We start from the raw sequence: 26,074 nt of genomic DNA on the forward strand, positions 1-26,074 counted from the left end.
TGTGTTTTGTTGAGATATTCAGATACTTAGAAGTTCAGCCAGGCTTTAAAGGTTTTGCACCAGATTTTTAAACTTTTGCTTTTCTGCCTTTATAGAGAAGCTGTTTTACTGATATATATTATATTTAAATTTCAAGAGATATTTACATATATTATTGGCAGATCATATAAGTGCTAGTTAACTTCCATAGTTTGATTTGCTATAATTTAAAGCAATAGATGAAAAGCAAAACATCAGGATCAATAAATTCAAAATTCATTTTTATGCTGCTGTCAACCTTTCTAATGCTCAGTGTTATGTTTGCAGTCATGTTCTTTCTTTAGTTCTAATGCTATGCCTCTTAAAGTCACAATGGTGAATGCTGATCCTCTTGGGGAAGAAATTAATGTCATGTTTAAGGTGAGAACACTAGAGTTATTCTTTGATTTTGTTCTCTTGGGTTTTTTGGGGGAAGGAGATTGGTTCGATTTTGTTTGGTTTTGAGACAGGATCTGTCTATGTAACCCTGGTTATCCTGGAATTTGCTTTGTAGACCAGACTAGAATTGAACTTGCAGCTATCTGCCCATGTCCACCTTCTGAGTGCTAGGATTAAAGGCATATGCCATCATGCCAGGCTTCCTCTTGTTTTTCAGTTTGGTTTTCAGTTTTTTGAGACATAGTTTCTCTGTATAGTCTTGGCTGTCCTGCAACTCATTCTATAGACCAGGCTGTCCTCAAATTCAAAGATCCACCTGCCTCTGCCTCCAAGTGCTGGGATCAAAGGCATGCACCACCACCACCTGACCTTGTATTTGTTTTTTAATGATAATTTTTCCATGTTGCCTGGTTGAAGGCCTTTTCCTGTTTTAACTTCAAAAATACCTGGAACTATACCATGGATTTGCACCATGTGTCTAGTGAGGTCACTGGGGGAAAAATACATCTTGAAAATTCCCTTAAACAAGTTTATTAAATATTTATTTATTATCGAAGTTGAATCAGAAATATTTAAGATGTTGCATGCAGCAGTAATCTAATGCTCAGGAAATGTTGGAAAGGAAGAGCACAAGTTCTAGGCCTTGACTATGAGACCCTGTCTCAAAAAAAAACAGACTAAGACAGGAACAATTTGAATAGTTCTGTAAAATCATTACTGACATAAACTCTTCCCAGATAGAACTTGGGGCAACTTCAGCCTTAGGCCAACCTGATTGAGCATATCACAACAGGAAGGCATTGTTAGGTTTGCCACGCTGCAAAACCAAAAAGAATGACATTACTTAGGGATTGTTTATGTGAGACAGTATCTCACAGTATAGTCCTGGTTGACCTTGAACCTTGGATCATCCTGTTACAGCTTCCCATGTGCTGTACATGGGAAATTACAGGGGTATGCTGCCGTACCTGGCTTTTGGTTTTTAAAAAAGTAAAGATTACCTATGTGAAGCACAAGGGCTGGGGTATTAGAAAAGAATCTGTTACCTGTTTTAATTTTGTGAACTGTGATCATGATGTGTATACTTTGAAGAAAGAATGGAGAGTTCTGGTTAATTTATTAAGTTGATTAATTGGAGGTTTACAAAGACAGCTTAAATTGAACCTTCTTTGACAGTTACAAGTTTCTGCTCATTTTACTGATATTAGTGCCTTTTCCTAAAACAGTACCATCTATTTTAATGATAGACAGTTTAGAAATTGTCTCAATATTTGTTAAGGCAAATCTTCCTTAATCTTTTTCTTAATTTTTTTGGCTAGCCTCAAAAATATATTTATCATTTTTTGTGTTAAAATTACGTTATTCAGTCAGGTGTGGTGGTGTACATATTGAATCTCAGCATTTAAGAGGCAAAGGCAGATGGATCTCCTGAGTTCAAGGCCAACCTCGTCAATATAGCCAGTTCCAAGGCTGCAGAGTGAGACCCTGTTTTAAAAGATAATAACAATAAAATAAAAATAAATTACTTGTTGCAGTTTTTAAAAGAAAATGAAAATGCTGAGATTCCAGTTAAAGTTCGTTATTTTAGGAGGACTAATATTTAGATTTATTCATTGTATGTGTATGAATGTGTGTACATGCGTGCTGGTACACTCTGAGATCAGAAAAGGGCATTGTATTTCCTGACCCTGGAGTTATGGACAGTTGTGAGCCATGTGTAGGTGCTGGAAACTGAAACTAGGTCCTGTGCAAGAACAACAAGTGATCTTACCTGTGTCATTTCTCCAGCCCCAAGAAGACTAATTTTTTTAAATCACCTTTTATTTTGAAATGATTGTAGATTTATAGATGATTATAGTTCCCGTTGACATCTTATTTAACTATAATGTTATATTCAGAATAATAGCATTGATACAGTCAAGAAATAAGCTATCACAAGAGCCCTATGATTTCTTTTTTGTTGTTGTTGTTTTTGTTTATTTGTTTTCTTTTTCAAGACAGGGTTTCTCTGTGTAGCCTTGACTATCCTGGAACTGTAGACCAGGCTGGCCTTGGATTTAAAGATCCCAGTGCCTCTGCCTCCCAAGTGCTGGGATTAAGGGACTCACCACTGCCTAGCTTCATTTTATTTTTTAATTAAAGATCTTTTACATATTCTAAAATTCAACTTTTAAATGTACCAATGAACAGAGTATAGTTCAGTGGTAGAGTGCTTGCCTAGTGTACACAAGGCCAAAGACTCGATCCTCAGCACTTCAAAATTAATTAATTAAAATAAATGCACTCTTCATAAAGTGGAGACGGGAAGAGCTTTAAGTTTCTCTAGGACACCACAGAAGAGTTCAGTGCAGCTCTGATAATTCCTTTTCTGTACATTAAAGTCCAAGTGCCCCTCAGATCTTACAGCATGTAAAAAGTTCTTGAGAAAAGCTGTGATTTTTATTTCCTTAAATTTCAAGGTTGGTGAAGATCTTCGACAAGATATGTTAGCTTTACAGATGATAAAGATTATGGATAAGATCTGGCTTAAAGAAGGACTGGATCTGAGGATGGTGATATTCAAATGTCTGTCAACTGGCCGAGATCGAGGTAGGAGTCTGTTACTTGGGTCTTGATTTTTTACTTTTGCTTCATGTACATAGCTTAATTTTGAGCTTAGTTTTGGTTGTATACTTAACAGGGCCTCATGCAGGCTTACTTCAGTCTCATTTATTTACATCTAGTATTGCTTATTAGCTGGATTATTTATTAAATCTTTTTAAAACAACTACAAAACATTTAATAGAACTACTAACAAAACAGCTCAGTAAGTAGTCCTAATAAACATTTGTAGTAGCCAGAAGTGTAGATTAGTTGACCCAATAAGAAATTCATTTACATAAGCCAATTTTGGGTTTATTTCCATGGCATAAATAGTAATAATGTTGTTTGTTTGTTTGTTTGTTTTCATAAAAGTAGAATTTTATTCTGTTATTTGATGAATTTTTCAGTTTTATTTTGTTAATTGTGTGTGTTGGGAAGATGGGCACACATGTGTGGAGTTCAGAGAACAACTTTCAAGAGTCAGTTCTCAGTCAGGTGGTAGTGGCACATGCCTTTAATCCCAGCACTCGGGAGGCAGAGGCAGGTGAATCTTTGAGAGTTCTAGGCCAGCCAGGTCTACTAGAGCTAGTTCCAGGACAGCCAGGACTACACAGAGAAACCTTGTCTCACAAAACCAAAAAGGAAAAAAATAAGAGTCATTTCTTTTTCTTTTCTCTGAATTCTAGGGCTTGAACTCAGGTTGTCAGGTAAGCATGGCAGGCACTTTCAGTCACTGAGCCATCTCGGTCCTCAGATGATAATTTTTGAAATAATGACTGAAATAATTCACTATATTATATATATTACATATTCATCAAATGACACCATCATTGTTCTTAATATAAACATTCATTAGACAACTACCACATGAATAAGACATATAGACAACACTCACACAAGTCAATCATTACATCTTAGACACTTCATTTTTTTCCTGAGACAGGGTTTCTCTGTATAGCCCTGGCTGTCCTGGAACTCGCTGTGTAGACCAGGCTGGCTTTGAACTCAGAGATCTGCCTGCCTCTGCCTCTGGAGTGCTGGGATTAAAGTCGTGCACCACCACAACAACCTGTCAGTTTTTTTTTTTTTTAACTTTATCACACACACACACACACACACACACACACACACACACACACACACACGTGGATGTTTTGCTAGCATGTATCTTTGTGTACGATGTGAGTGCTTGGTGCCTGTGGATGCCAAGCGGATACTAGATCTCCTGGCACTGGGGTTACAGATATCTGTGAGCTAGCTACATGTGAGTGCTGTGGCGTTCGAACCTGGTTCCTCTGGAAGAGAAGCCAGTACTCTTAACTGCTGAGCCATCTCTTCAGCCCTTGGATGCCTTTTAAAAATAAGATAATTTTAGCTGCTCACATTTTCCAGCGTGACTTGCAGGTTTGGGATCTTATTTCAAGGATTAAAAATGGTAGATAGATAGATAGATAGATAGATAGATAGATAGATAGATAGATAGATAGATAGATCGATCGATCAGTTTTTTGAGAAAAGTTTTCTCTATGTAGCTCTGGCTGTCATAGAACTCACTCTGTAGACCAGGCTGGCCTCAAACTCATAGAGATCCACCTGCCTCTGCTTCCCAAGGGCTGGGATTAAAGGTATGCACCACCATGGGTTGGCAGAAAGCTGTAACTATTTTCACAACTTACTTTGAGGACACATTTTCTTTATTTTTTTTTAAGATGTATTTATTATTTATACAGTATTCAGCCTGCATGTGTGCCTGCATGCCAGAAGAGAGCATCAAATCTCATTATAGATAGTTCTGAGCCACCATGTGGTTGCTGGGAATTGAACTCAGGACCATTGGAAGAATGGCCAGTGCTCTTAACTTCTGAACCATGGGGACACATTATCACAGAACTTGATATTTTATTTGTTAAAGGCATGGTGGAGCTAGTTCCTGCTTCAGATACCCTCAGGAAAATCCAAGTGGAATATGGTGTGACAGGATCCTTTAAAGATAAACCACTTGCTGAGTGGCTGAGGAAATACAATCCTTCTGAAGAAGAATATGAAAAGGTGACCAGCATGTTTCTTTATTCTAAAGAACTGTCAAAATATATTATGAAGGCTATTAATGCTTCTCAGACCTGTTATGTTAATATGGCTTAAGGAAGACTGAAGATCACTTTGAATAGTAATCTGAGAAGCCTCCAGTTTTGTTGTGCATGAGTTAATTTATTACCTTGTGAATAGTTATGTTTTCATATGACATTTTCTTTCTTTCTTTTTTTCTTTCTCTTTCTTTCTTTCTTCTTTTTTTTTTTTTTTTTTTTGAGGCAGGATTTTTCTGTATAGCCTTGGCTGTACAGAAAATTCCTTTGTAGACCAGGCTGGCCTCGAATTCACAGATATCTGCCTGCCTCTACCTGCCTCTGCCTCCCTGAGTGTTAGGATTACAGGCCCACCATGCCCAGGAAAAGGACCCCACTTTTAATGTCATTTAGCTACCTAGTTTAGGTGCCATTAATGTGCCATTTTTATAGACATTAAAGTGATATCTGTCTGTTGACCTGTGAAGGTAAAGCAAGAGAATTTTGAGCATTGTGGGTCTTTTAGAGTGATTTGGTTGGACCACTCCCATTTGTTGGTTTGTTGTTGTTTTTTGTTGTTGTTGTTTTTTTGGGAGGGTTTTTTTCTTTTATATTCTTTTTGACAGGATCTCTCTAATAAGCCCTGGCTGTCCTGGAACTTACTATGAAGACCAGGCTACCCTCAAAGTTACAAAGTTCTGCCTTCCATAGAGTTGGGATTAGAGGTCACCACATCTGGCTTCATTTTTAAATTTTTTGTAGTGTTGGGAAGCAGCATGGCGGAAGATGGTATTTCTTGATTTTAACATTGACTTGTGCTTTCTGATAAAATGATGGCCCAATGTGATTGTTGAATAGCATTCATTATGCACTAAGGAGGAGTGCAGCATAGTAGAGTCCTGTTGCCTGCACTGGATTCTGGTGTTGCCACCTCTGCATGGTCCTTGGTTGGCACATTGATCTCTGCTGGGCTCCCTGGACCCAGATTTTTTGGCTTTGTTGGTCTTCTTGTGGAGCTCCTGTCCCCCCTCCCCCCAGGTCTTTCTATTTCCCCTTCTCCCATAAGATTCCCTGCACTCTGCCCAAAGTTTGGCTATGAGTCTCAGCATCTGCTTTGATACTCTGCTGGGTAGATTCTTTCAGAGGCCCTCTGTAGTAGGCTCCTTTCCTGTTGTCTCTCTTCTCCCGCTTCCAGTGTCTATCCTGTTTGCCCTTCTGAATGACGAAGCGTCTTCCCTAGGGTCCTCCTTGTTGCTTAGCTTTTTTATGACTATAGATTTTAGTATGTTTACCTTTTATTACATGGCTAATATCCACTTATAAGTGTGTATATACCATGTGTGTCTTTCTGCTTCTGGTTTACCTCACTCAGGATGATCTTTTCTAGTTCTATCCATTTGCCTACAAATTTCATGATTTCCTTGTTTTTAATTGCTGAGTAGTATTCCTTTGTGTAAATTTCTGTATCCATTCTTCAGTTGAGGGACATCCAGGTTGTTTCCAAATTCTGGCTATTATTAATAAATCTGCTATGAACATAGTTGAGCAAATGTCCTTGTTGAATGGCTGAATATCTTTTAGATATATGCCCAGAATTGGTATAGTTGAATCTTGAGGTAACACTATTTCTAATTTTCTAAGAAAGCGCCAGATTAATTTCCAAAGTGGTTGTACAAGTTTGCATTCCCTTCTTGAGTGCTGGGATGATAGATATAAGCTACCACACCCAGCTCTGCAAATTGTGCTTTTAAAGAGTGATGAATTGGGCCAGATCTAGTGGTGCCTTTAATCCCAGAGGCAGAGGCAGAGGCAGAGGCAGAGGCAGACAGATCTACAAGAGTTTGAGGACAGCCAGGACTACATAATGAAACCCTGTGTCAAAAACAAGTGATAAATTATTACTGCACACTGGCAAACTCTGCCTCCTTTAAGACTTTTCTCTAACATAATTTTATGTCTGTATTACAGGCTTCTGAGAACTTTATCTATTCTTGTGCTGGGTGCTGTGTCGCCACCTATGTTTTAGGCATTTGTGATCGACACAATGACAATATAATGCTTCGAAGCACAGGACACATGTTCCACATTGACTTTGGAAAGTTTTTGGGCCACGCACAGATGTTTGGTAGCTTCAGAAGGTATTAATGTTGTTATTACTATATCTGAAGGGACATGCCCCGGTCCTTGTCCTCTTGCTGTGCTTTGTCTTGTGGCTCCTTTTGAGCGTAACTGGGAATGAAAAGGCCTTAAAAGTTGACCTTAACACATAATAGACAAAACCAGTGTGTGTGTAAACTTTGTTGAAGTAAATGGACAATGTATTCTGTTTAATATAGTTCATGGTGTCTGCTAGAAATGGTTCCATTTGTATAAAGATAAGTATAAATTTTCCTCTGCATATTTTTGTAATCACTGTTGAATCTCTCTTTGAGCATATAGGTTTATAAGTAATCACTTTGAAAATTTCTCTTCCAGTGATGAAATTGCTCTGTAATAGTTTTTCTCACAATATGAATTTTTAATCATTAGAAAAATGCAAAGCCACTTGGTACTGTTTCCTTTCTTGAAAATTGTTACATCTCACATGGCTTTGTTTAATAACTTCTAACCGCAGCGGCACCATCTATTTTGAGTGTGTTCTATAAATACGTTCTGTGTGTACTTTCAACAGGGACCGAGCTCCTTTCGTGCTTACCTCTGACATGGCATACGTCATTAATGGAGGTGAAAAGCCCACCATTCGTTTCCAGTTGTTTGTGGACCTCTGCTGTCAAGCCTACAACTTGATAAGAAAGCAAACAAACCTGTTTCTTAACCTTCTCTCACTGGTAACATTTATAGACATTGAATTGTAAATTAGAGCCTCAGTGTCTTGATAATTTAAAAAGGATGTTTTATGCTTTTGGAATAAAATTGGCTGTAGTCACAAATGTCAAAATTTTAGTGCAATATTACTATGAGTACTTACTCTAATATCACTGATTAAAAAATACAAAAAGGCAGGAGAGTGGAGACTCCACAGAGTTGAGTAGTAGTAACTGGAGCTTGAAAAGGGCATTCGCTGCAAGTGATTGAGTGCATTTGTGTCTCTAGATCTAGAATGTTCAGGTGGCAAACATCCATTAAGCTGTATACTCAGGATTTCTGCACTTCCTAGGATATATAAAAAGAACAAAAGAACAAAAAAAAAAGGTGCTATAATTATTGTGACTAGAATTGATTAGCAAACATAATCCTAGGAGGGAAATCTGGATTTTATGTGTTTCATTCCGTAAATGGACTTTACTTCCAGCAAGTCTTATGAGGTAAAGTCACATACCTTTATTAACTTCAGTTTTCTCATTTATAAGTCACTTAAATACCCAATATGTTAGTAAAGTCCTCAAGTGTATAATATTTTTTTCCTTAATTCTAAGTACTTGACCAACAGAAATTTTAAGTTATTTCTGTTTTTTTGTTTTTTGTTTTTCTTCTACAGATGATTCCTTCAGGGTTGCCAGAACTTACAAGTATTCAGGATTTGAAATATGTCAGAGATGCACTTCAGCCCCAAACTACAGATGCTGAGGCTACCATTTTTTTCACTAGGTATGGCTTGTTTAATAGTGTCAGAATATAAAAGGCTAGGGATGTAGCTCCGGTAGAGTACTTACTCCTCTCCTCTCTAAGGTCCCCGTGTTCATTCACCAGCACTGAAAAAAAAAGTTTCTAAAAGTTACAGCAGCAGTGCTTAAAAAAAAATGTTTATTCCTCTCAAAGTTTAATCTCAAGGTATTCAGTACATGATTTCCACTGGATGCTTATAAAGATATTTCTAAGAAACATGTTTCCCACAGTAATGATAATGTGCTTCTTTTAAGGTTTCATTCTGAAATGGTTTATTTATTTTTTCAAGATTCTGCCATAACAGTTTCTGTGGATACCACAACCCAGCAGCAGACTCTGACACACCAAGTCTGTAAACTGGTACTTCATTACAGTATTTGAAGTACATGGCAGTGAATGGCTAGCATTTAAATGTCATTGTTGCTTTCAATAAAAACAGATCTTGGCAAACATGTTCTAAAGACCCAGTGACCATGTTCACTGACTTCTGCTGTCATGTCTTCTCTGCAAGGAAAATGAGTTCACATTAATGTGTCTTTTGTTGTTGTTCTTCCTCTTGGTAGAGAGGAAGCATAAAGCACTGACCTGATGTTTGGCTGAAATGGAGGAAGCAGACTTTTCAGTGCTTCCCAACTTAACCTACAGTTTGGGTGTTCACAGTTTTATTGTGGTGATTGTTATCTTCCGCTGAGGCTGGGACCAAACCCACGGCTGTGTGCTTGCAAGCATTTTACGACTGAGCTAAACCCTCAGTCTTTGTGATATTTGTTTCAGTCATTGGTTCCCTTAAGCCAAGCAATGCTGGACCACTGAACTCCATCTTAGCCCTTAGCTGTATTTCTGAGTATTGTAGTTCCTTTGGTGACCTAAATGTATTATCCAGGCCTGCCTTACAATGTCCTTCCTCAAACTCTGTCATTTCCTTTTTGTTTTTGGTTTTTTTTTTTTTTCCCAGACAGGGTTTCTCTGTGTTAACAGCCCTGAATGTTCTGGAACTTGCTCTGTAGGTGAGGCTAGCCTTGAACTCACAGAGATCTGCCTCTGCCTCTGCCTCCCAAGTGCTGGGACAACGGTTGTGTGCTACCACAGCCCAGCAAACCTCCCTTCCTTTCTGAATTAAATGTGATCATGATGATCTGAGGGAGTCTTGCCACCAAATTCTCCCATGCTGCCTAATAGAATTTTTAAAATGTGAATGAATAGGCATCTTTTTAGTAATACATTTATAAATCATCTCCTAGTTCTACAGCTCTTTGGTCTTAGACCCCATATGGTTCAAGAAATCCAAATATTATTTTTTTATTATGCAAAATATTTTTTGTTGGAGTAAGATGCATTTTAAAAGTTTTTGTTTTTTGGGTTTTTTTGGCCCAGAGAAATCCCAGAAAAGAGAATCCTTGGCAGAGTAAAAAATCGACGTAATACTTAACTTTTTAAAAAACATTTTTATTATTTCTTGTGTGTATGGTATATGCTGCCTGCTTCTATGGGCAGCAGAGGATGATAATATGTACGAATTGGTTCTCTCCTACGACGTGGGTCCTGGGGATCAGATTTGGATCATCAGGCTTGGGAGCAAATACTCTAATCTGGTGTGCCATCCCCAGAGCATACTCCTACTTAATATTTTAAAAGGAAATAATTTTCATTTTTTATTATGTTGAATTTAGCATATGTCTCCATGAAAACTTATTATTAACAAGTTTCTGATTATTTTGTAGGCTGATTGAATCAAGTTTGGGAAGCATCGCCACAAAGTTTAATTTCTTCATTCATAACCTTGCTCAGCTACGTTTTTCTGGTCTTCCTTCTAATGATGAGCCCATCCTTTCATTTTCACCAAAAACTTACTCCTTTAGACAAGATGGTCGAATCAAGGAAGTCTCTGTTTTCACATATCATAAGAAATACAACCCAGATAAACACTATGTAAGTTTGTTTAATATATGTAGATAATCATGTATAAGGTTTCTGTTGTCCTTTGCACATTTTTCACTGACTACTGAAGTTCTAAGCATTGATTCTGTTTGTTCTTGTTGCTTCCATGGATGGTCCAAAAATATGTAAATGTGCTCAAAGGGGGCTAGAGAGATGGCTCAGTGATTAAGAGCATTAGCAGTTCTTCCAGAGGACCCTGGTTCAATTCCCAGCAACTACATGGCACCGCATAACTGTCTGGTCAAATTCCAATGGATCCAACTCCCTCAGACAGACATATGTGTATGGGAAACACCAAATGTACATAAAAATAAATTTTTAAATGTACTTAAATAATATGATTATATAATTTGATTTTTTTATTGTTAAATTTGCATAAAAATCACAAGGGTGAAAAGCCTTAAACTCCCAGCTGGGCTTGGTTTTGCACACCTTAATCCTAGCACTCAGGAAACAAGAGGCAGGCACATCTCTGAGGCCAGCATGATCTACATACCTACTTTCTGGATAGCCAAGGCTGCTTAGAGAGACCTTGTCTCAAATAAACCAACCAGCCAACTAACCAAACAAACTAAAATGTCTTTTAAGTTCCCATTCTACCTTTCAATACAGTATTTCCTTGTTTATTTTGTGTCACTGTGAATCAAACTTTGGGCTTTACTGGCTACATAGCATTGATTAAATCTACATAAAGCTTGTTTTTATACATATAAAAAACATAAAGTTTGTTTTTTGGTTTTGTTTTGTTTTTTTTCTATGACTGGGTCTTCCTGTGAAGCACTAGTTGTCATTAGAACTATCTACATAGACCAGTCTAGCCTCAAACTCACAGAGAGCCACATGTGTCTGACTTCCAAGTTCTGGGATTAAAGGCTATGCCACTAAGCCCTGCCCAACCTTATGTTGAAACAAATACAGGATTTGTTTTTTTGTTTGTTTGTTTGTTTTCCCCACACTCGTGGTGGCCGGACTCTGTACTGTGCTATTTTTTTCCCTCTTATTCCATGCTGAAAGTCAATCCCCAAGGCCTCAGGCATGCTAGCCTTATACTGTACCACTGAGCTACACTGCTATCCTCCATGCTAACATTTTGTTAAATAATGTTTCTGATTTTTTTTTATTTTTTATTTATAATGAATAGATTTTAGAAAGTCATTTCACTTTTAACCATTTTATTGAGGTTATTGCCATTGGTTTATAATGGTAAGTGTACTAAATTTACACTCACATGTCTCTGGTTTTCTGTGGATGTAACCGGCTCTTCCTTCAGTAGTACTCAAAGTACTGTAATTTACAGTAGTTGAAATATCCGGTAAAACATGTTCCCTTAACTCCTACCCCATAATTATTTTTGACTTTTTTTTCTATTTGCTTTCTTAAATCTTAAATAAACATTTCTTTTTGTTGAAAATGTACTTGTTTTTTTAACAAAATCTCAATCTTACTGACTCAAGAGCCAGGTGCCTGCTAGCTCTAGGCAGAGAAGGCACCAAGCTGACCTTCCTCCTCAGATATTCGTGAAGGAAAAAGAAACACCCCCTTCCCTAAACCCCTCAAACTCAGTGTCCCTCCCTTCTGCATCCTATGCGTCTCACTATCCATCTCCTGACTTTCACTTACTCTCTGTTTTTTTCCTATGTTCACTTCCTGTCAACTGGTTGCTTGCTCTGCCTCTTGACCTATGGTTAATTTTATTTAATCTTGTTTATAATACTAAAGCAGAAAGCTCTTCAATTAAAGGTGTGTGCTAGGGCTGGGCCAAACCACAACTAGAAATAGCTTTTTCCAGTAAACAACACAATCTCGGTGTAATTGAATATACTGCAACACGCACTAAGTGCGTAAGTTTGAGAAGTACATTATATTTAAACATAAAAAGAGTTCACTTTCAAGTTTTTATTTGAATATTCCAGCCTCAGAATGCAGTTCAGTCTCAGAATATGGTTATGTATACTGTAAATACAATGGACTCCATTCACTGTTTCCTAATTCCCAAGATTAAAAGCACTTGTACTATAAATTTTTATATCAGGAAAGGAAATTTCATTATAATGTAGTGTGCCTATCATGTGATTTCTTTTCAGATTTATGTGGTCCGAATTCTGAGAGAAGGACACATTGAACCATCATTTGTATTCCGGACATTTGATGAGTTTCAGGAACTTCACAATAAGCTCAGTATTATTTTTCCACTTTGGAAGTTACCTGGGTATGTTCCTATTCTTGTAAAAAATCATATTTATTTTCCTATGTAGAAACAATATTTCCATTAGGTGAAAATTTTTGGTTAACATTTAGTCCCTGGGGACTGGAGAGATGGCTGAGAGTTTAAGAGCACTGTCTGTTCTTCCAGAGGTCCTGAGTTCAATTCCAGGCAACCACATGGTGGTTCACAACCATTTATACTGAGATCTGATGCTCTCTTCTGGCATGCAGGTGTACACGCAGATAGAACACTCACATAATGAATGAATGAATGAATGAATGAATGAATGAATGAGTGAATGAATGAGCAAATTGTTAACAGACAAAAAAACCATTTAGTCCCAATTAAAATAAGTACCTCAGACAGAACTGAAGGTAGATAAAGAGCTAGAATTTTGTGTTGAATGAGCATGTGACTAAAATCTTTCTTTTTTAAAGAGTTATTATATATACATTGTTTTGCCTCTATCTTGCCTGCAGGCAAGAAGAGGGCACCAGTTCTTATTACAGATGGTTGTGAACCACCATGTGGTTGCTGGAAATTGAACTTAGGACTCTGGAAGAGCAGCCAGAGAAGACTTCTCAGAGCAACCTCTGAAGCCATCTCTCTAGCCCTGTGACTAAAATCTTAAAGCTAGCCCTAGTGGCACATGTGCATAGGAGGTAGGGGCAAGGGGACACTATAGGTTTCAGGTGAGCCTGGTTTCTGAGTGGGTTATTTTAAGTATGTAACTTAAGTATCCATTGTACTCAAAACCAAAACAACAAAGGGTAAGTTTTCCAGACTCTAGTTTTATCACCTTGATGGTACAGACAAAATAGTATCAATTAAGATAATACGATTTTGGGGACTGGAGAGATGGCTCAGAGGTTAAAAGCAGTGGTTGCTCTTCCAGAGGTCTTGAGTTCAATTCCTTGCAATGACATGGTGGCTCACAACCATCTATAATGAGATATCATGCCCTCTTCTAACATGCAGGCAGAATAGTGTATACATAATAAATGAATGAATGAATGAATGAATGAATGAATGAATAAATAAAATGAAAAAGAGATAATGCAATTTTGGTTTTATTGATTCTGCGTGCTATAGCTGCAGAAATATAAATCATCCATATGAGCCATACTGATTTCCTGTGATAAATAATAAACCTGAGGTCAGGTGTGATGGCTTAGCAGATAAAGACAGTTTCCTCCAAGCCTGACGACATGTGCCATGGCATAGCCCTGACCCCTTTCGATAAATACCAAGATAATAATAATCTGGAGCAGTTACCACTGAAATTCTTAGATATAATCTTAATGCTTAGCTTATTTTTGTGTGTCTATGTGTGTGTCTATTTTTCTTGCTTTCCATGTTGGTGCCTGCAGAGGTGTTGGATACCCTGGAGCTAGAGTTACAGTGGCCATTGGGAGCTGACCAGTGTGGGTGCTGGGAACTGAACTCAGGTTTTCTTCAAGAGCAATACATGCTCTTAACTGATGACCCATCTCTCTTGCCCTCAGTGTTTGGCTTTTTATCTGACTCCTTTTGTAAAACTCAGATTTACTGTTGTTAATGACCAGCAGATTTCCTTTGCCATATTCTTCTCACACAAGATTTCAAAAATAAGGAGGCAAAATGGATATCAAAATATGTAATTGCTGGGTGTAGATCTCCATGAGTTTAAGGCAACCCTGGGACACATAGTGACACCTTGTCTCAAAAATGTATAAAGTTCAGCAGGGCAATGGCGTGGCATGCCTTTAATCCTATAATTAGGAAGCAGAGGCAGGTGGATCTTTGTGAGCTGAGGCCAGCCTGGTCTACAGAGCAAGTTCCAGGACAGCCACAGCTACACAAACTCTTGTCTTGAAAAACAAAAACAAAAAAGCCTTCCACCAAACTACACACACATATATATGTGTATATGTGTATGTGTTACTGTGTGCACTCTCCTTTTTTACCATTACAAAAATAAGAGTTGAAATGATGGTCTTGGCACCTTTTAGGGCCTGTGTCATTGTTTGTATATTTTATCTTATGATTATTCAGTAATGACTATTTGAGAGATAAGATCAGGTAAAATATTTACAAATGATTAAAGTTGAGACCAAATAACAGAAAATTAGTAACACATGCAGGAAACTAGTAACACATTCATATTTTTTTTCCTTTTTTTGGGTAAGGGAGAGGATTATTGAGATAGGGTCTTGTCTAGCCAAGGTTTGCCTGCAGTTTACTGTGTATCTGAGATTGGCCTCAACTGCCGATCTGCCTGTCTCTACCTCCCAATTGGTCCTGAGATTACAAGCATGATGTGCCACCATGCCCAACAAAAATGTAATAGATTGAAACCCTACATTTGTGGCAGGCAGATTTCTGAGTTCGAGGCCAGCCTGGTATACAAAGCACGTACAGGACAGCCAAGCAACACAGAGAAACCCTGTCTCAAAAAACAAACAAACTCTCGTTTGTATCTTAAGTGTATAACAAAGTATATTTCTACGTAAGTATTGTTCATGAGTGTACAAATACTTCCTAATGAAATAATTGAAATCTCATTTATTTTTGTTTTTCTTTTGTAGCTTTCCTAATAGGATGGTTCTAGGAAGAACACATGTAAAAGATGTAGCAGCCAAAAGGAAAATTGAATTAAACAGTTATTTACAAAGTTTGATGACTGCATCACCAGATGTAGCAGAGGTGACCTTCCAGTACAAGTAAATATAACATACTCTATCTTTGTTATAGAATATTTAACTAATGAACCTTTTTTTTTTTCTTTTCAATCTTAGTGTGATCTTGTTTGTACTTTTTTCCACCCCTTACTTCGTGATGAGAAAGCTGAAGGAATAGCTAGGTCTGCAGGTGAGATTTTACTTTTCCTCCTGGTTGATAATTCCTGACTTTGAGATGGGATGGAGGTGGCTATGTGTAAGTGCGTGTGTGTAGAGACCAGAAATCTGCTTTGGGTGTCAGTCTTCAGGTGTCTACCTTTTTGTTTGTTTTTAAAGATTTATTTTGTGTGCATGAGTATTTTTCCTGAATGTATATATGTATACCATGTACATGCCTGCAGAGGTCAGAAGAGGGGGTTGATTCCCTGGAACTAGAGTTAATGGATGGTTGTAAGCCATTGTCTGAGTGTTGGGAATCTAATCCAGGCTTTCTGTAAGAGCAACAAACTCTGTCTGTCTGTCTGTCTCCAGAACAGTCTTTTTAAGCACGTCTATTTCTGGAGAAACTTAGCATTCCTAATAATTAGCATGTGATTACCAAAATACAAATTAGTGGCATATGGGATTTACTTTCCCTCTCTACTTCATCTCACCCTACCCTCATGCAGCAGTTCTTTTGTTGAAGTGTGAACCACTGTGAGTACATTGAGATAAACAGGAACGTATCTCTGTTTCTAGGTGCAGGTCCCTTCAGCCCTACCCTGGGCCAAATAGGAGGAGCAGTGAAGTTATCCGTTTCTTACCGAAATGGCACCCTCTTCATCATGGTGATGCACATCAAAGATCTTGTGAGTGTCTACAAACGAGGACTATAAAGCAAATCTGTACCTTGGTATGAAGCACCACTATTAAGGGACTGCGTTTCTTTGTAGGTTACTGAAGATGGAGCTGACCCAAATCCGTATGTCAAAACATATCTGCTTCCAGATACCCACAAAACATCCAAACGTAAAACTAAAATTTCACGTAAAACTAGGAACCCAACATTCAATGAAATGGTAAGCAAAACTGCATTTCTAAAAATTTCCTAGACTAGTTGTTTTGATATTTCAATGTCTTTATTCTACAAGATTTATTTTTATTTTATTTGTATTTCGTGTTTTGTTGGCATGTATTGTCAGCGCAATGGATGTGTGCCTGGTACCCACAGAGGCCAAAAGAGGGTGCTGGTTTCTTTCCAACTGGAGTTCCAAGCAGTTGTGAACTGTCATGTAGGTGCTGAGAATTGTACCCAGGACCACCTCGAGAGCATCCTGTACTTTTAACTGCTGAGCCATCTCTCTATCTTTTCCTTGAAATGTTTTATTCTCTTAGCAATCCTCTTTCAAAAAGTGTCAGCTGAACAGTATAACTGTTGCTGAGATACTCATAACCAACTAGCAGATCTATAGCCCATCAGTAAACAGTTAAAACCTGCTAATTTTAATTCCCCCATCTTGCTCCCTGACTTAACTACTTTTTGGGCAGAGACATTATTTATGTACCTTAGCATTTCATCCTCAAAAATGTCTGGTAAGAGATCAGAAGACAACTTGAATTTTTATCAAGATGACAAATTTATCAAAACTTGTTGAAAAGCCAGCTACAGGGATAAAGAAATGGCTCAGCACTTAAGAGCAGTTTTTTCTTTCAGAGAACCAGAGTTCACTTCCCAGCACCTACATCAGGTGGCTTAAAACTGCCTGTAACTCCACTTGTAAGGGATCTGTTGCTGTCTTCTGTCTTCAAGCTTCCTCAGGCGCCAGCATATAACATGAAATTTTTTAAAAATTTAATAAAATGTAAAGAGGAAAAAGCCAGGTAGGGTGGTAAATTCCGATGCTCATAGCTCTTTGAGGGTTGAAGCAGGAAAATTGTTATGTGAATTCAAGATCAGCCTGGATTATGTAGCAAATTTGAGGTCAGCTATCTATACAGAGACCCTCTCCTCTCTCACATACACAGACACACAGAGTCCTATAGAGAGAGTCATTCACTCTTTAAAAACATATGCAATGCTTATCAAAGAACACTTGGTATTACTTTTGTAAAATAGCAGTAGGTTTTTTAGTGGATTTTCCACTGGTTGATGTTATACTGTCAAGACAATGAAATGCAAGCAAGTGTTTTTGTGGTTGTTTTAGTCAAATTTAGAAGGTCTAGATTGAAGAAATGTTTCTAAGAACTTACTGTGAAGCTTTGTGGAAAAATAAAATTTTAAGTGCAATTATGATTTGAAATAGCTTTGAGCACTGCAGATCGGTGCAAACTGCACATGGGTTTGTATCTCCTTGTGAGTAAGAAGTTACCACTTCCCACTATACAGCATTTAAAGAACAAAAGAAAATAATGAGATTTTAATATGCTTTTGGAAAATAATTTTTAAATTATATTCTCCAACTTGCTTTCCTTTCATCCTCTTTTTTTTTCTCCAGCTGTTAGATCATCTTAAGGTAATCACCAGGTAATCTTTTTACCCTTCCCCATCACTTCCATCTCACAGAAACCATGCCTGAAGGCTCTGGGGTTTGTTTTGTTTTTTGACAATGATTGGTCCTGCTTTATACAATTTCTGCATTCAATACTGACAGGAATGATCTCCAGAAATTAGAAACATGCTTCTGATGCATTGAGACAAGCTGCTTCTATAGTCAGTGCCATTCATTGTATCACTCTTTGATATCTTCACATGTTGCTGAAAATATTCCAAGAAACCAAACCTTATCATGTTTCCCCCTCTAGCTTGTGTACAGTGGATACAGCAAAGAATCTCTGAGGCAGAGGGAACTCCAACTGAGTGTACTCAGTGCAGAATCTCTGCGGGAGAATTTCTTCTTGGGTGGAATAACCCTACCACTGAAAGATTTCAACTTGAGCAAAGAGACAGTTAAGTGGTATCAGCTGACTGCGGCAACATACCTATAAACCATGGACTTCTGAGCTGTGGAAGCAAGGGGTTATAAATGTATGCACATGTGTGTACACACACACTTGGGAACTGTGTAGTTTTATACCTGGAGAAATTATAAACTTAACCTGTTGGACCAACTGTCACATTAACTAACTTATAGATTTCAGGAAGCCATTGCTGTTTCAAAGTCATTCTGTTGAATGCTACCAATCCCAAACTTAATACATACTAAGTCCTGGAAAAGACTGAGATAATAGTGTCATTTCGACCACCTTGTCTGCATTCTTCCTACACAGACACAGCAAATTGTTTTCCTGTTATGCACTTCCCAGCCTTTACTACTGTGTATGCGCATAGACACCAAAGATGCAGCTGCTACTCAACAGGCTGAAAAGCAAAGCACAAATAGTAGTCAGAACGCTAAGAACTACTAAGTAGTTTATAGAAGTAGAGAAAAAAAAAATACTATTTTTATTCATTGTTAAAGCCTTTTCAGAGTAAGTGCCAATCACTGAAGTTGTAAATAATGGTGCCTTACTTAACTATATGCTTCAATGGCACTTCATTTCTGAATAAAGAATAAGTAGTGTTCATTCATTTTCACCTGAGGACAAAATATCATGTACATTTACTAATGGTTTTCCCACAAAAATACTCTTTCTGTACTCCTGATTTTGTTAACTACCAAGATTTGATTTAATGTTTGTTGCTCAGTAATTGAATGAGATTAATTAATCTAGTTGTATTCAAAGTTCTATCATTCCATTATAATCCTACATTTATATGCAGGATTGTGAACTGAAATTGGAGTTTCACTTCCATGTATTTATTCTTTACTCCCTCATTAAACAAATAAAAATTGTTTGGCTTTGTGCCCATTTTTGTTTGGTAAGAGGCCCATTATAAGGACTATAAGGGTCCAGATTGAATTTTAATATAGACATTTATGGAAGGTGTTGTGTAAACTGTTCTTTATTTGTAAACATTGTACATTCACATGAAAGAATTATTTTCTATAATACAATGAAATTCAGAATTGCAAGAGAGAAGTTTGAAGTTATTATGGAGTAACCATTAAGAATAAAATTCATTTTTATTAGTTTCTTATTTCAGAAATAACTTTGTTTAGTTTTGGTAAATATGTATATATATGTCTATATATATAATAAATTTCATGGTTAGAATAGTAAGTTCAAATATTTTTAGAATGGTAATAGAAATGTAGCAAATTTGACAAGAGAAAGCTGACAAACTACTTAATGAAGGGTACCAAGAGAGGGCGATCTTATCAGTTTGCCAAAATAAAATTATAAAGTGTACAAAGTGACTAACAGAAATGATGATGCTTACAAAGCTAAATTAAGAGTTAAGGGTGTTTTTATTGAAATAGATTTTTAAAAAATCAAAACTTGAAATTTTTGGTGCCTAACACTATGGTCCATTTGTAGAGAAACCTGAGTATGGTATATGAATTTTTATATTAAACTATGTTGTCTACTTGATAAATTAATTGAGTATAAAAGCACCATTGTTTGCTTTTTCCACAATTAACATTTCCTTAAATTGTTTTGCAGATATAAGTAGCACTAGAAGTTTTTTTTTTTTTTCTCTTTTGAAAGAGACCTAATTCCATTCCATGAGTCACCTAACTACTTTTTTTTTTTTTTTTCTTCAAATATATGCTGTTTGTTAATGGTTGTTCTTGATTGGACTCACCATGGACCTCTTTTTTTTTTTTTTTTTTTTTTTTGATCTGTTACAGTGTATCTTAGCACAAATAGAACTAGAAAATGTAATGTTACTTTTCAGTGATAAGTCTGACTCATAAAAAGTATATATTATGATTAATACTGTATAGTTAACAAGAATTCAGAACAAAAGTAATATTTTTCTCTTAATTTAATTCAATTTGTGCCTTCTTTGGTCATTAAAGCACATATATTTTGATATAAGTTATTTCTTTGTAAAATGCTAATCTTCAGCCCATACCAAAAAAAAAAAAAAACATCAATAGGAAGAAGCAGCCTCTTTGCACTACCATGGCAGTCAATTATAAATCAGCTGGCTCTCTAAGAACTTTTCAACATTTAATTTAAAATAAATCTGAAAAAAAACAAAACTCTAAACAAACTGGCCAAGACACTAATTTTTATGTGTAACACATTTATAACTACCTTCATCAAGTAAAAATAATTCTGCTACACGCACGAATTCTGTGCCAGAATTCTTTGCTCTTGCCAGTGCTCTAGAATCTGAAGTTGACAGTTCATCCCAAGAACCTGTTTTCTCTGAGGAATCCAATGAGAATTGGCACCAATGCTTTTTATTACTGTCTTTATGTGAATCGAGTTGTATCTTTTTTAAGTATTCATTTTCAAATTAAAATTGTATAAAAAGTTCAAAATCTTGCCTTAAATTGTTTAATTCTTTATAGAACTCATGAATTGTGGCATTTAAAAAATTCACTTTTGATAACACTGAAGCCCTGCTACTATAGTAGACACTTACATGCGTTCCCTAGCAGTACAAATAAGGATGTGATTACTAGTGTCATCTGTAAGAACCAAATGCTTTATCAGCATAGTGAGTGAAGATGTATATTTTTATTAATACTTGGAATATATTCAGTGAATTGAATGTGACTTCATAACTATAATACAATTATATTAAAATATTTCTGAAATAAAGGAATTCAGCTGTCATTTGTTTATTCAACATTTTGGTTTCAAACTTTGAGTAGGATTCTTTGAAGGTCTGGCTATCATTTTGCCATAACTTTTCACTATTCCCGAGTTGTGAACTCTTCTGTGGATATGGCTCCTGGTTTGTGAAAGTTCACTTAGTGATAGTAGCCACATTCTAGGCATAGCTCACAGAGCTGAGAAGTGCAGATTCAAACACTGCACCTTTCTTTACTCTGGACTATAAGCTTAAGACTTGTTCTCCAACCTAATGTGAAAAACCAGTAGAAAGACCCTGAAAGGACAATCAAAGCCAAAACTTCGTGTTGCCCACTATCCTCTGGCTCCTAGACATCTTCAAAGGAGAGAAAGATGGCTTATGTCAGCTTATTCCTTGAAATAACTGAGTGTCTGCCAACTGAGTGCCAGGCTGTTTGGGGGTGCTAGTGTTCAAGTAGTATTGCATATAGGGGGCTAGAGAGACAGCTCGGTGGTTACAATGGCCTGCTGTTGTAGAGGACTACAGTTTGATTCCCAGTAAAAGGTACAAGCTCTTATTACTCCAGCTCCTGGAGTCCCAGTGTCCTCTTCTGGCCTCTGCAGGCACTGCTGGTACTCTGGTGCAAAGACATACGTACGTTCATACATACACTCATAAATGTTTTTTCAGGTAGAAACATGTTGCTATGTACAGGATTAAAATGTCCCTGAAATGTATAGAAATAAGGACAGAGTGATAGGCCATGAGGCCAGGGTCAAAGGTTTTATTTCAAATGCATTGAAAGTGTACAGAAGGCCCCTGAAATGACTCAGTAAGCAAAAGAGCTTGCTGTGCACTAACAACCTTAGTTTGGTATCCAAAGCAGGTAAAGGTGAACACACTCCACAATGTCCTCTTAACATACCCCATACTCATACATTAAAAAGGTTTTTTGTTTGTTTTGGAGGAGGGATTTAACAGGAGCGATGCATTTATCTGACAACTGGCCACTAGGTGGACAGTGGATTGTATGCTCCTTGAGAAACAAGTCAATGTGTGATACATTTCTGTGGTGAAATGTGTTGGGATGACTCAAGGAATTAATACAGAACCCTAGATTTGTACTTTGGGCAAATATGTTAAACTGAAATGAAGGGCTCTGGCTTAGGTGTGGCGAATTGAAGCCACGTCTGCTGTATCATGTATCTGAACTAAAAGTATGAATCTGGTTATTCGAATATATTCCTTCAAGAAAAAAATTACAAACTTGGTTCAAGTTCCCGATGGCAAACATTCAACTAGTGATGGGTTCCAAGAGTGCATCTTGGCCAGGTGTGGTGGAGCACGCCTTTGATCCTTGCACTTGGGAGGCACTGGCAGGCGGGTCTACAAAGCCTGTTCAAGATAGTCAGGGCTACACACAGAAAAAAACCTGTCTCGAAAAACCAAAGAGACGCGAGAGAGGAGAGCGCGCAAGCAGATGGACAGTGCAGTGCATGGTGGCTCAAGCCTTTCGTCTCAGCATGGTCTCTTGAAGCAGAAGCAGAAAGACTTCGTGTTAGAGGCCAGCCTCGTCTACATAGCGAGTTAGACCCTACTTAGACCCTGTCACAAAACATAACAAAAAGAAAAAAATACAGCAAATGTTTCAGTACTACGTTGTTTTTTAAACCTCTTACCAGTCACCTGTTGACAGGCTCTTGGAGGCCTGAGTTTCCTCCTTCCCAGGTCCACGCTTTTGTTGTGCTGTTGCACTTTTTAGCAAACGGTTCCATTTACCCATTCTTGGAACGCACTGTGGTGGACCCGCAATAGGTTATCCTTCGAAAGAGCAACTCCCAAGTTCCTCCCTTTCCCCCTCCTCTTCTCGAAGTTTCTTTCCTGGTTCCGACCTCTTCTCAGTCCGGCCCGCGGTTCAACAGCTCCACCCTGTGCAGGCAGGAACGGCGCGCAGGCAGCGACCCGGCTGGACTCGAAATGAACTAGCTGGAGAAGGGGAGGAGCTGGCTGCGCGGAGACACTGCGCACGAGCTCTGGAGCCCTGACGCGTCACTTATCCACATCCTTCACCCCAGGACTCGAATCCATCCTAGGTTCCCTCAGATACCGCCTCCTCCTGGGGATTACCGACTGGCCTCCCGCTCTCCCTAAGAGCAAAGTTAGAGACCGGCACGGCGGGAAACAGACCTAACCAATGAACGAGCTGTGACGTCTCGTCGCAACGCCTTCTGGGATGCGTAGTCCTGCGGGCTCCTGCGTTTACGTCTTATATCCCCGCCCCTGCGTGAGAGGAAGCGTTGCGCGTGACGTCACTTCCTGCGTGTGGCTTAGCTTCCTGGGCTGTTTCCGCCCTCGTTCTCTCTTTGCTGCCAGACCTCCGCCATCATGGGTCGCATGCACGCTCCCGGGTGAGCCCGCAGCGCCAAGCTGGGTTTCGGGGCTGAGGCGCGGGGCCGGGAGAGGAGGATACCGACTGCAGGCGGGGGGACGGCGGGGCTCTTGGGCCGTGGGCTGCTGCTTTATCCCCTGTGCTTCTGTTTTCAGGAAGGGCCTGTCCCAGTCGGCGCTGCCCTACCGCCGTAGCGTCCCCACGGTGAGTAGAGCTAGGGTGGAGGACGGCGTGGGGCGGGCAAGCGATCTTTGTGCAAAAGGATGCGGCCCGAGGTGGAAAGTTGCTGCTATGCTTTCCCATCCTAAGGCCGATTTCTGTTCCATCTGCAGTGGCTGAAGTTGACGTCTGACGACGTGAAGGAACAGATTTACAAACTGGCCAAGAAAGGCCTGACTCCCTCCCAGATAGGTGAGTGTTGGTGTGATCTGTTCCTTCTGCTCTCTGCGATTTGGAAAAACGTGTCTAGTTGAAGCGAATTGATTCCAAGCTTCTGTGACTTTGTACAAATGGCAAATAACTTGTGGCACTTGTGGCTGTTAGGATGGTTCTGGGGCGGGATAACTGGTCATGGGAGGAAAACATCCTCGCTAAGGCTTACAGTATTCTAGAAATATAGAGAGAAAAAGGATTTGGGATGGATTCAGCTTATCAGAAGTAACTTGAGTCTGAAAGGAATAACATGTATGTGTTTTCTTAGTTACGGCAAAATACAAAGATAAAATTTCATAGGTGCTAGCAGGCTCACTGTGATGATGGTGTTCCAACATTCGCGGTTTCCACCAGAATGACTATTATCTATGTTGGGTAGACCTTCCTTGGATGTCTGAGTGAGCTTTGCATGCACTCTTACATTGGCTATTTGCAAGAGAGTTGAACGTGATCAAGGGTTTTGTGTGTGTCTGTTGAAAGTTACATGCTTCTCTTTTTAGGTGTGATCCTGAGGGACTCCCATGGTGTGGCACAGGTCCGTTTTGTGACTGGTAATAAAATCTTGAGAATCCTTAAGTCCAAAGGCCTTGCCCCTGACCTCCCTGAGGATCTCTACCATTTGATTAAGAAAGCCGTTGCTGTCCGAAAGCATCTTGAGAGAAACAGAAAGGTAAGCAAGGAAACAGACCTGGTATTGTGTAGAGATCCCTGTACTGGTCTACCTCAGAGCCTGAAATGAATTTGAGTTGAATTCTTTCAGGTGGTTCTAGGTGCCACTAACTAGTCAACATGGTAGTTCCTTGAAATGGGTGGTTTCGTCTTTCTTAATGCTCCCCTAAACATTATATCCAGTCAATTACAAATGTTGGGGGTTCCTTGGTAATTTTGTGACTGTTCCTATAGTACTTATTCTAGAAGATAAAATTGCCTTTGTGGGTTTGGTGAGTTTTAGGCCAGCCTGGTCTAGCAAGTTGTAAGACAAACTAGGGCTGTATAATAATGAAGACACTGCGGGGTGGGGGGATGCCTAAGGACTTAATTATAGAAGGTGTTAAGTTACTTGTTGGTAGTTTCCTTAGATCGATCTCTCTCTTTTTTAGGATAAGGATGCTAAATTCCGCTTGATTCTGATAGAGAGCAGAATTCACCGGTTGGCTCGTTACTATAAGACTAAGCGGGTCCTCCCACCCAATTGGAAATAGTAAGTATATGGATAGTAATGGGTGGTAGTAAGTACAGTAAAAGGCTTCTGTCTTTCTGGGTCCTATGGTTAAGTGCCATTTCAGCTCCTCTCCGTCATAGTAGTGGGGAAGCATGCGTGGGTGATGCATAAATCAGATGGCAGTGTTCGGTCAGAGTATTGCCAAGAGGCAGAAAGGTCTCTGCGTTTGAGGACAGCCAGAGCTAGCTACATGGTGAGGTCCTGGTTTGCTTAGGAACATAGTTGGCAGGCTCTGGTTTGAATTTGCATGAATTGTTCATGTTCACTATGGTGATCATCCTGACACGCCAGTTTCCACCAGTTAGGTATTTCCCCTTGTTGGCCTTCCTTAGATATCTGACTGATCATTGCCATTATCCTTATGTCTAAGCCTATGAACTTGAGGGTTCTCACTCAGTTTGCTGCATTCTATGCAGTTGGGTTTTTAGCTGTTTGGGGATAGCTCCAGTAGCAAAAAATTGAATGGATCCTGAAGACCAGTATTAATCCCAGTTTCTCACCCTGTTTTCTTTTTTCCAGCGAGTCATCCACAGCCTCTGCTCTAGTGGCATAAATTCTCTTGTATACACCAGCAATAAAATCACTTTGAATAAATTCACGTTTTGTGTTTCTGTCAGTGATGCATGTGTTGATCTTTTGTGATGGGTAAGTGTTCTGGCAAAGTAGCTGATTACAGAGGGAGCAGAAAATAAGCATCTGTTTAGTTGGTGGTTTCCCTGGCCACCTAAACTACTAATCCAGCTAGTTGTAAAAACTGGTGGGCTGTTGTTATCTACATGTAGGAGAACCCAAAGACAGTAAGAAGTGGGGTTGTTCTTTTTTGGAATTTTGAATCCTTGGGTTATATTTGATGTTCAAGATGTGTCAGATGTTGAGCACAGTTAGCATCAGAATTGTGCCCAGTATTGTACACACTCTGCTGTATGTGAACAGATTCCATCTGCGTA

General features: G+C 38.6%; 2 protein-coding genes and 1 non-coding gene across 4 annotated transcripts in view; all 3 read left to right on the forward strand.

Annotated features, from left to right (window-relative positions):
* Positions 1 to 21,114, forward strand: part of Pik3c2a (phosphatidylinositol-4-phosphate 3-kinase catalytic subunit type 2 alpha) — a 100,436-nt gene extending 79,322 nt beyond the window's left edge. For both annotated transcript variants that reach the window (XM_055627438.1, XM_055627439.1), the window contains exons 21-33: positions 307 to 399; positions 2,877 to 3,006; positions 4,913 to 5,049; positions 7,032 to 7,201; positions 7,735 to 7,891; positions 8,542 to 8,651; positions 10,391 to 10,598; positions 12,692 to 12,816; positions 15,381 to 15,498; positions 15,591 to 15,663; positions 16,212 to 16,321; positions 16,406 to 16,531; positions 18,255 to 21,114. In XM_055627438.1, coding sequence (XP_055483413.1) covers positions 307 to 399; positions 2,877 to 3,006; positions 4,913 to 5,049; positions 7,032 to 7,201; positions 7,735 to 7,891; positions 8,542 to 8,651; positions 10,391 to 10,598; positions 12,692 to 12,816; positions 15,381 to 15,498; positions 15,591 to 15,663; positions 16,212 to 16,321; positions 16,406 to 16,531; positions 18,255 to 18,437 — 1,740 coding nt within the window. In that variant the 3' untranslated portion in view covers positions 18,438 to 21,114. The remainder of the gene's footprint in view (positions 1 to 306; positions 400 to 2,876; positions 3,007 to 4,912; positions 5,050 to 7,031; positions 7,202 to 7,734; positions 7,892 to 8,541; positions 8,652 to 10,390; positions 10,599 to 12,691; positions 12,817 to 15,380; positions 15,499 to 15,590; positions 15,664 to 16,211; positions 16,322 to 16,405; positions 16,532 to 18,254) is intronic.
* A 2,297-nt stretch (positions 21,115 to 23,411) lies between these two features.
* On the forward strand, positions 23,412 to 25,721 carry Rps13 (ribosomal protein S13). The gene is made up of 6 exons (XM_055627459.1): positions 23,412 to 23,492; positions 23,629 to 23,677; positions 23,806 to 23,884; positions 24,406 to 24,575; positions 25,006 to 25,106; positions 25,647 to 25,721. The coding sequence occupies exons 1-6, from the start codon at positions 23,470 to 23,472 to the stop codon at positions 25,678 to 25,680; spliced, it is 456 nt and encodes a 151-aa protein (XP_055483434.1). The 5' UTR covers positions 23,412 to 23,469; the 3' UTR covers positions 25,681 to 25,721.
* On the forward strand, positions 24,218 to 24,307 carry LOC129691563 (small nucleolar RNA SNORD14). Its single transcript, XR_008722493.1, has one exon. It is a non-coding gene; the product is annotated as a small nucleolar RNA SNORD14 (small nucleolar RNA).
* Positions 25,722 to 26,074: the final 353 nt, after the last annotated feature.

This window comes from Psammomys obesus, unplaced genomic scaffold (assembly GCF_907164565.1).
Source record: "Psammomys obesus unplaced genomic scaffold, mPsaObe1.curated_primary_1811, whole genome shotgun sequence".
Lineage (NCBI taxonomy): Eukaryota > Metazoa > Chordata > Mammalia > Rodentia > Muridae > Psammomys > Psammomys obesus.

What these genes read in the sequence shown, in the direction of transcription:
- Rps13 (XM_055627459.1), top strand. Translation starts at nt 23,470, where the DNA reads ATGGGTCGCATGCACGCTCCCGG. An exon ending in ACCGCCGTAGCGTCCCCACG is followed by an intron (nt 23,678 to 23,805) that starts GTGAGTAGAGCT and finishes TTCCATCTGCAG; the next exon opens with TGGCTGAAGTTGACGTCTGA. An exon ending in CCTGACTCCCTCCCAGATAG is followed by an intron (nt 23,885 to 24,405) that starts GTGAGTGTTGGT and finishes TTCTCTTTTTAG; the next exon opens with GTGTGATCCTGAGGGACTCC.